At 47.6% G+C, this 8,858-nt stretch overlaps 2 protein-coding genes across 2 annotated transcripts; one reads left to right on the top strand and one right to left on the bottom strand.

Annotated features, from left to right (window-relative positions):
* Positions 1–1,782: 1,782 nt before the first annotated feature.
* Positions 1,783–2,777, bottom strand: HIGD2A (HIG1 hypoxia inducible domain family member 2A). The gene is made up of 2 exons (XM_004008696.5): positions 2,575–2,777; positions 1,783–2,204 (listed from the first exon to the last, which is right to left on the bottom strand). Exons 1-2 carry the CDS (start codon positions 2,726–2,728, stop codon positions 2,038–2,040), a joined length of 321 nt encoding a protein of 106 aa, XP_004008745.1. The 5' UTR covers positions 2,729–2,777; the 3' UTR covers positions 1,783–2,037.
* Positions 2,778–2,970: 193 nt separating this feature from the next.
* Positions 2,971–7,711, top strand: NOP16 (NOP16 nucleolar protein). The gene is made up of 5 exons (XM_004008695.5): positions 2,971–3,129; positions 3,221–3,329; positions 4,445–4,514; positions 6,390–6,496; positions 7,261–7,711. Exons 1-5 carry the CDS (start codon positions 3,023–3,025, stop codon positions 7,402–7,404), a joined length of 537 nt encoding a protein of 178 aa, XP_004008744.1. The 5' UTR covers positions 2,971–3,022; the 3' UTR covers positions 7,405–7,711.
* The last annotated feature ends 1,147 nt before the right edge of the window (positions 7,712–8,858 follow it).

Raw genomic sequence — 8,858 nt, 5'->3', positions numbered from 1 at the left:
GCTGTTTCCCTGGTAACCCAGGAGCTCCCAGCTGGAAGTGAGGGAACCCATCTATGTCTGCTGCCTCCAGTTCCAGGAGGAGACAACCAACCTCTCACAGGATGCATTTGCAACTTCAATCCTTTCTGATTGAACAAGCCTGTGAGATAAGGATTTGGGAGAAATAATCAGTGACTATACCTTCTCTCCCTTCAACAGAGGTTACATTCAAGCCATTGTGATCTGAAGTGTTTAATTGCCAAGCTTATTAGTTTCCTAGAACTGCCATAACCACACTGTCTGGGTTAGAACAACAGAATTTATCATCTCACTGTTCTGGAGGTCATTAAGTCTGAAACCATGGCGTCACCATCCCTCTAAAGGCCCTAGGGAAGGAGCTGTGTTCCTTGGCTTGGACATACATTATTACAATCCTGAGTTTATCATCACATCCCTTGTTCTCTATACATGTCTAATTTGTGTCCAGACTTCCCTTTTGTATAAGCACACCAGTCATACTGGATTAGGGTCCACCCTACTGACCTCATTTTAAGTTGATTACCTCTGAAAAGACCCTATTATCACCTTCTGAAGTACTGGGGTTAGGACTTTGAACTAACCTTTTTTTTTGGTGGGGGTTGGAGGGGGAGGAACAGCAACAAGTTAAAAATAGTAGCCATCCTCTCTAGAAGTGCCATAGCCCTCACCACTTCATGTCTGTTCCGTGTGGAGACCAAGGGTCACCACAGTGTACTGCTTTACACTTAGAATCTCTTACAGCTGAAAGACCTTGATGGGAGGCAAGAAGCTTTGCTGGTCTTAGTCATACAGCTGGTGTTGAAACTGATGGAGCCATGGATGGAAGGAAACAGAATCTGAGTCAATACTTTAGGGATGACTGCAGATCAGGAACACCTGTTTGAGACTTCACATGAATGAGAAACTCATGAGGTGCCTCTCTTCTTGAGTTTGCTCAGATCTCCAGCCTCCTTTTCTCCTTAACCATAAAACACTAGGTACTGCCACAAATCATTGGCTAGCTTTGGGATTACCCTGTGTGCTGTTTCTGTTACATCAGGCTGTCTCTAAGCCTCAGTTTCCTGTTCTGTAAGATGCATCAAGAACCAAGCTGAGATGGTCAAGATCAGCCTTGAGTGTTCTCAGGAGGTGGTACTGGAGTCAGGAAGAGAAGTGGAGGGCAGAAGCCTGGCAGGCCTCATAGGAAGGAAGGTTTTCTACTTAAAAGTTTGAAAATTGTTGGAAAGATCAGTTCCCACTCCCGAGCCTGGCCCCACATATAACATCACTGTAGAGACTGTCTTGTTCAGTCCCTAAGTCCTGTCAGACTCTGTGCTATCCCATGAATATAGCAAGCCAGGTTTCCTTGTCTTTCCTTATCTCCTAGAGTTTGCACAAATCTGACTATCGAATCAGTGATGCCATTCAACCATCTCATCCTCTATCACCCTCTTCTCCTCCTGCCCTCAATCTTTCCCAGCATCAGGGTCTTTACCAATGAGTCGCCTCTTTGTATCAGGTGGCCAAAGTATTGAAGCTTCAGCATCAGGCCTTCCAGTGAATATTCAGGGTTGATTTCCTTTAAGATTGACTGGCTTGATCTCCCTGCTGTCCAAGGGACTCTCAAGACTGCCTACTTTCAATAAATACCTTGAGGTGACTGTTGTCAGGCAAGTTTGAGAATCAGTAGACTACTCGATAAGACCCTGCAGTCTTTAGTCTGTTTTCTCCTAAAACCAAAGACCAAAAACCATGGCGGTGGGACTGGGAATGAATTCACTAAACTACAAGTGAATCAAAGTTTATTAGATAGAAGTGGCCAAGGTGCAGCACAAACAGAAGTAGGCAACACGCAAACTGAACAGAACCTGAGATTCCGGGGGAAAAAAAAAATCTGTCGTTTACACAATTGGCCACTTCCACCTGCACTGATACAGGGCTTGTTAGGGGAAATGAGGGAGTTATTTCAGTGGTAGGACCGGTGGTTCCGAAACGCTGTATACACCATCTCCGTGAAGCTTTCAAGGTGAGGCCACCGGCTCAAGGTCGAGATTTCAGAGTGGATGCAGCCAGACCCACCAAGATGGCTACGATCGTGAAGCCCTGGGCAGCGATCCGGGTACGCATCATGAGCTGGGAGCGCTGGCTCTGTCCCCGGTGGAAGCAGTAGAGGCCATAGGTAAGGGCGGCCGCAGTGCCCAGGCAGCCTGAAGAGGCGACAAAGCAGGTGGAAAGTGGCAGGTCCGGCTCTAGAGGGCCCCTCCCCTCTTTCGTCTTCCCTCTCCGGGGTCAAGATATCCTTAAACAGGAGCTGAGGAGAGCGCGCTGTGGGTTGGGGCCGAGGTGGGAGGGGTGGGCAGAAGGAGGGTCGGGGCAGGGAGGGGTCCTCGGAGTCAGAGTCCGCCGCGTCCCAGCGCCCCCAGTCCAGTCCAGCTCCTACTCCAATCACGTTCACCCCTCACCGCCCGGCCCCTTCCCACTCCCGGCACCCCGCTGGGGTCCCGATCCTCCCCTATTTCATTCCCTCTACATCACTACCCTCTTGGTCTACAGTTCCTACAGCTCCCACTCGCTTACCTATGGGTACCAGTGGGTTCTCGCGGGTCTTGCGAATAAACTTTTCTTTGAAGCCTTCCGAAGTGCTGTATACACTGGGGCTAAAGCCTTCAATGACTGGGGGCTGCGATGGCTCAAAGGGCGCCTCCGGAGTGACACGGCCAGGAGTCTCCATGTTAAGCAACAGCAGTAGGCGAAAATTCGGACGCTAAGCCCCGCCTCCTGATGAGGTCATTAAAGGGGGGCAGGGAAAAGGGGCTTGCTGAACGTTTTACGCAGGCGCGTTCGCTCATGGCATTCTGGGAGTTATAGTAACCAGCCTGTGTCGCTGAGAAGAAGACTGCATTTCCCGAAAGCCTGCAAAATCACGTGCTCCACGTGAGTAGAGCTACTCCGGAAGGAGTAGCTACACGCGGTAGTTGGAGTGAGAAGCAGAGTCTGGTTAGTACCCGGTGCTGTGGTCAGTGCAATGCCCAAAGCCAAGGGAAAGACTCGGAGGCAGAAGTTCGGTTATAATGTTAACCGGAAGCGTCTGAACCGGAATGCTCGACGGAAGGCAGCGCCGCGGATCGAATGGTGAGGAGACCGGGGTTTAGAAGGCAGGAGACCTCGGCCAGGACGGGTAGCAAGATGACAGTCCCGCGATCACCCTCTTTTTTCCCCGTAGCTCACACATCCGACATGCCTGGGACCAGACCAAATCGGTGCGGCAGAACCTGGCCGAGATGGGTTTGGCTATGGACCCCAACAGGGCAGTGCCCCTTCTTAAGAGAAAGGTACTGACGTGGTCCCGGCCTTGCCCTCCGCCGCCACACCATCCTTAGCTGGCTTAATCCTGTCTTATTACCTCCCTCACGGCCTTCTTGGGTTTGCGACTTCCCCACAGCCAACTTGGCCAGCCTGACTGCGTTGAGATTACCTTTAATATCTCCCTCATACTGCCTCCCTAGCACACATTGGACCTGGGTTGGAGCTTCCGTTTTCCTTCGGCACTCACTTTTTCCTTTTGAAATTAAACTGTTTGGATCCCTTGGCATCTCAGTTTTCCAGAATTTATCTTTTCCTGCCCTTAACTTTCCTAATAAGGAGTTTGGAATCCTTACTGTTCCTCACACCTTTCCTCAGTTATTCAATCGTCCTTGGTCTGAGGCTTCCCTTAGGCTAGTTCCTCCGGAATAGTTCTTTTTCTGGACCACTTTCAAAAATAGCACCCCGTTTGGCTCAGTAACTTCTTTTCTACTTTAATTCATTGGCACTTGTAAATACTTGATGGCATGTCATGTGATATATTTATCTGTTTATTGTTTGTGCCTCTTTCCCCCAACAGAATCTGCTTGGGAACAAGAGCTCTGTGTTCCATTCAGTACTAAGCCTCACTCAGTAGTGCTTAGGATGTGACTAGTGGTCTATAGTTAATGAATGGGCTTGCTGATTGGGTTTGTCCTGTTGCCTTCAGGCAAATCTCTTATTATCTGTTTATGCTAGAGGAACAGGGAACTACTGTTTATTGAATAAATGTGAAACTATAGCCAAGCACTGTCAGCCTGCTCCTTGCATAAGGGAAGGCATCTGACCTCTCTCCCTCACTGAAGTGTTAAGTGCTTTCACGTGCATTGCTCCATTTGATAATCACACAGTGAAGTGAGGCAGGCAAGGAATGTTCTGCCCATGTTATAGGTAGACCCAGAAAGATAAATTGCTTACTTGAGCATCTTGGGAACCAAAAAGCATCCAGGGCGTTAGTTCTTTTGGTCATCTATTCTTGCCTGACCTTGTGGAGGGACCTTTATGGATAAGGCAGTTGTGTTGGGATGGGCAGGAGCCTTTAGGATTTTCCCTCATCCAAGATATTTCTTCTGTCTACTGTTCTCACGGTCTCTGTTCTCTGCAGGTAAAGGCCATGGAAGTGGATGTAGAGGAGAGGCCTAAGGAGCTTGTGCGGAAGCCTTATGTGCTTAATGGTGGGTGTGGGCCACAATTTCTCTAGGTCAGCATCCTATACAGGCTGGAAAGGACCTTCAGATGTTCTCCTTGTACAGATGGAGAAACTGAAGTTCAGAGGGAGGAAATGAGCTGGTCCAGGGCTCAGCTGGCACAGTTAGAACTGTGTCCTGGCCGAGACATTTTCAGTCTACTGACTAAGTTCCAGTGTGTGAAGGGAGGCCAGAGATGTTCAGGGAGAACGTAACCAGTGCCTGAGAGGATAAAGGAGAAAACATTAAGTCTCAGGCATGAATTCAGCTTCTCATGAGTTTAAGGATGAACAGTTTTTTGTTTTTTTTTTAGAGATTCCACCATATAATTTTTGCATTGAGGATGAGATAGTTGGATAGCATCACCGATTCGATGGACATGAGTTTGAGTAGGTTCCAGGAGTTGGTGATGGACAAGGAAGCCTGGTATGCTGTAGTCCATGGGGTCTCAAAGAGCCAGACATGACTGAGTGACTGAACTGAATCTTTCCAATGATAAATCAACTTTATGTATTTTAAGGCTATAGAGACTGAATATTAAAACAAGAGAGTAAATTCTGCAAAGTTTAAAAATTTGAATGACCAGACATTTATTTATTTTTGGCTGTGCCTTCACTGCTGCTCAGGCCTTTCTCTAGTTAAGGCAAGCATGCGCAGGCTTCTATTGTGGTGGCTTCTCTTGTTGTGGAGCGCAGGCTCTAAGTGCACAGTCTTCAGTAGTTGCAGCACGTGGGCTCAGTAGTTGTGGCTTCTGGGCTCTAGAGCACAGGCTCAATAGTTGTGTCCACGGGCTTCGTGCTCCACTGCATGTGAGATCTTCCCAAAACCCGTGTCTCCTGCCTTGGCAGGCCAATTCTTTACCTCTGAGCTACCAGGAAAGCCCTCTAACCAGACATTTGATATAGAATTCCATGAATTCCTGTCTTTAGTCTATTTTAGTGATTCTTGTAAGAGTTACTGCACAGGATTGTATATACAAAATCATGTGTACTTAGTGTAGTGAAAGCTAATCTTAAGTTTTACTTTTAATTCTTTAATTAAAATTTTAAAATTATGGTTAAAAAAAAATCCCACAAAATTTACCATTAAAAAAAGAAAGTTAATTGTGGCAAAAAATAAAAACCCTCAAAATTTACCATCATAGCTCAGTAGTGGTGTGTGTGTGTGTGTGTTCAGTCAATAAGCCGTGTCCAACTCTTCTGACCCCTTGGACTGTAGCTCTCCAAGTCCTCTATGGATAGGTTTTCCCAGGCAATAATACTGGAGTGGGTTGCCATTTCCTTCTCCAGGGGATCTTCCCCATCCAGGGACTGAACCTGTATCTCCTGCATTGCAGGCAGATTCTTTACTGCTGAGCCATCAGAGAAGCCCACCTATTTTAGGAGTGAGGCCATACTGACTCCAGAGTTTGGTTTTTCCCCTCACGTGGAACAGTGAGGTGCCTTGGGCCCTAGTTCCTACAGCTTGAGTTCTCATTTATTCACACATTAACACTTTTAAGAGGTTCTCAAAGAATTTTAGAGCTGGAATGGAGCCCTGCATTGAAGATACAGCAAAGTATCTTCATCTCTGTCCCTGGTACCTGGCACTAAGTAGAGATTTTTAGTTTGGTACCTTCCTTTCACCCATCTGAGACCCAAAGAGAGGTGACTTATTGCCATGCTTATGGATGCTTGTACCATAGGCAGAGCCTGGGACCTGAGGGGCAAATGAGGAAGGTTCTAGCACTGAATTTGGAGAGGAAGAGGGGAAGGTCATCACTTGGCCAGTGTAGCAACTCTTGTGGCTTGGGATTGACTGAGCAGCTCAACGTATGCAGGAAGCAAAGCTTCATTCCTTGTCTCTCGGCTTCTTTCAACCCAGACCTGGAGGCAGAAGCCAGCCTTCCAGAAAAGAAAGGAAATACATTGTCACGAGATCTCATTGACTATGTTCGCTACATGGTGGAGAACCATGGGGAGAACTATAAGGTAAGTGGTTCAGGCCTGGCAGGAGGAACCACTTGGGCCCTTGGGGAGAAGGTACCCTGGACCATTTGGGGTCTGATCTGCTTGGCTAGTGCCTATTTCTTGAGATTGAGTGGAAACAAAGAGGAAAGATACCCTAGGAAATGGATCCCTTTGACAGAATGCTTATAATTGGGTAGACTGAGGAGCCTGTGGTGCGTATCCCACTCATAAATATATATTGTTTGCTCACATGGTATTTTTAATGAACTGCAGGTGACCCTTGAACAACTCGAGAGTTAACCTGTGTGTAATTTACAGTTGGTCCTCCAAGTCTGCAGTTCCTCAAAATCTAGGGATTCAACTACATGGTCCTGAAAACCTCCTAAAAAACACCCATTATAAGTGGACCCATGCAGTTCACATCTGTGCTGTTCAAGAGTTAACTGTTTTTCAGGGGTTAACTCCCATTTTAATTATGGGAGGTCTCAAGTAAAAGTCCTTTTTTTTTTTTTGGTTTCTCTTAAAAATGGAAAGATCTGGCTACACTAGACCCCTGTGCCCAAGTGGGATCAGTTGGTGATGGACTAAGAATGAGCTACTCAGCTGGTCTCAGCTCCTGCCTAGTCTCTGAGGGTACTTGTACCCATTTTCCCACATACACTATGACTTTTGACGCGAGGAATCTGAATCTCAGGGATGGGTAGTACCTTGTCCAGCGCAGGGCTAGGGATTTTAGCTTTGCCTGTCCAGCCTTTTTCATTCAAGTGGCCCTTTTCTTTCCTTAGGCTATGGCCCGGGACGAGAAGAATTACTATCAAGATACCCCAAAACAGATTCGGAATAAGATCAACGTCTACAAGCGTTTTTACCCAGCAGAGTGGCAAGCCTTCACTGATTCTTTGCAAAAGAATAAAATGGAGGTTGAGTGACTGGTTTATGCCTGCCCCAGGTTGAGGCTTCCTCTTGGACCAGAGAAGCAAGGAGGGGTGTCCATTTACAGATGAGGCCAGCCAAACCCCATGGAATCAAAAGGTTACAATGCACGTGTGCGTGTGTGCCTGTGTGCACACACACACACATACAGTCTCTCTCACATTTCACTTTGGAGAAGATACTGTCTCCCAGAGACTCCAATTTATGTTCTTCTGGGGGCTCTGGGGAAAGCCAGAACCTGCTGTTTTCTGAGAGGGCGGTTTGTTTGAATATAGTCTGTGTACAATAAAATAGTTATTTTTACTTCTCTGAGAGTTTGGTATTTGCCCTCCCAGCCAAGCCCTGGGGTTGCCCCCTTCAGTAACCTCAACCAAAGTAAGGCCATTCAGTCCTTTGCACATTCATGTACCCTCCTAGGCACAGCTGCCCTCCCTTTTCTCCCCTGTTCTGGTTCTACTGCTCTCTACCTTGGTTTCCTGAATAGCAGTTCCACTATCACTTCTACAAAAAAGTGAGTCAGTCAGTCATGTCTGACTCTGTGACCCATGGACTGTAGTCTGCTAGGCTCCTCTGTCTATGGGATTCTCCAGACAAAATACTGGAGTGGGCAGTCATTCCCTTCTCCAGGCATCTTCCTGACCCAGGGATAGACCTGGGGTCTCCCACACTGCAGGCAGATTCTTTACCATCTGAGCGGACTAATACTTCTACGGACGCCTGGGCTGCTTGGGAGGGGCCTCCAGTGCTGGCCCCACCCCAGGCTGGGGGCTGGTGAACTGGTTTTCTGTAGCCCTGGTCTGAGTGCCAGCAGGTAAGATGCGGTACAGCTGCCTCCTGATCTGCCTTCAACTGACCTGCCTTTGCTGCTTGTCTTTTGAGTCTGAGGTCCCCAAAGCTGCTTTCTGAGATGTCTGTTGGACTGCTGAATGCACCTCTGTTGTGTACCAAGTCCTGGGCTACACACTGCGTGGCATTCCTTCGGGCCTGGCCTGTGCAATTTCATGGCATGATTGGTGTGTAGCAGGATTAGAGTCAGTGAGGTGGGTGCTGGGCATTTTCTTCTCTTGATTCATTATCATCAGGTATCTATAAAAACCCTCTGTTCCTGAGGTCTCCCCTCACTGCTCTAGAAAAGGACTTAAGTGTTTTTACATAGAATATTTCACATAAAACCCACACAGTTGTGTGGTTTTATCTTCTTGCAGGTAAGGAAACAGGTTTAAGAGGCATTAACATGGGGTTTGAAGTTAGTCTGTCCAATGACTAAGCCTAGACTTTCGCTTGCTGGCCTTCTCTTTGGCCACTGAAAGCAGCCCACCATCTCACACTGTTGGGGCGGGCTGGACACCTTTGAGATGGGCTGGAAACTGGACAGAAACCTGCCTTTTGGACTTGGCTTGCCAGACTCCAGTGAGTGAAGGCTTTAGGAACGCAGTCCTTCAGAGCATTC

Source organism: Ovis aries, chromosome 5, assembly GCF_016772045.2.
Source record: "Ovis aries strain OAR_USU_Benz2616 breed Rambouillet chromosome 5, ARS-UI_Ramb_v3.0, whole genome shotgun sequence".
In the NCBI taxonomy this organism is placed as follows: Eukaryota; Metazoa; Chordata; class Mammalia; order Artiodactyla; family Bovidae; genus Ovis; species Ovis aries.
The sequence above is the reverse complement of the archived record's forward strand: the minus strand, read 5'-3'. Positions and strand labels throughout refer to the sequence as shown.

What these genes read in the sequence shown, in the direction of transcription:
- HIGD2A (XM_004008696.5), bottom strand. Translation starts at nt 2,728, where the DNA reads ATGGAGACTCCTGGCCGTGTCACTCCGGAGGCGCCCTTTGAGCCATCG. An exon ending in GAACCCACTGGTACCCATAG is followed by an intron (nt 2,205 to 2,574) that starts GTAAGCGAGTGG and finishes TCGCCTCTTCAG; the next exon opens with GCTGCCTGGGCACTGCGGCC.
- NOP16 (XM_004008695.5), top strand. Translation starts at nt 3,023, where the DNA reads ATGCCCAAAGCCAAGGGAAAGACTCGGAGGCAGAAGTTCGGTTATAAT. An exon ending in GCAGCGCCGCGGATCGAATG is followed by an intron (nt 3,130 to 3,220) that starts GTGAGGAGACCG and finishes TTTTCCCCGTAG; the next exon opens with CTCACACATCCGACATGCCT. An exon ending in GAAGCCTTATGTGCTTAATG is followed by an intron (nt 4,515 to 6,389) that starts GTGGGTGTGGGC and finishes CTTTCAACCCAG; the next exon opens with ACCTGGAGGCAGAAGCCAGC.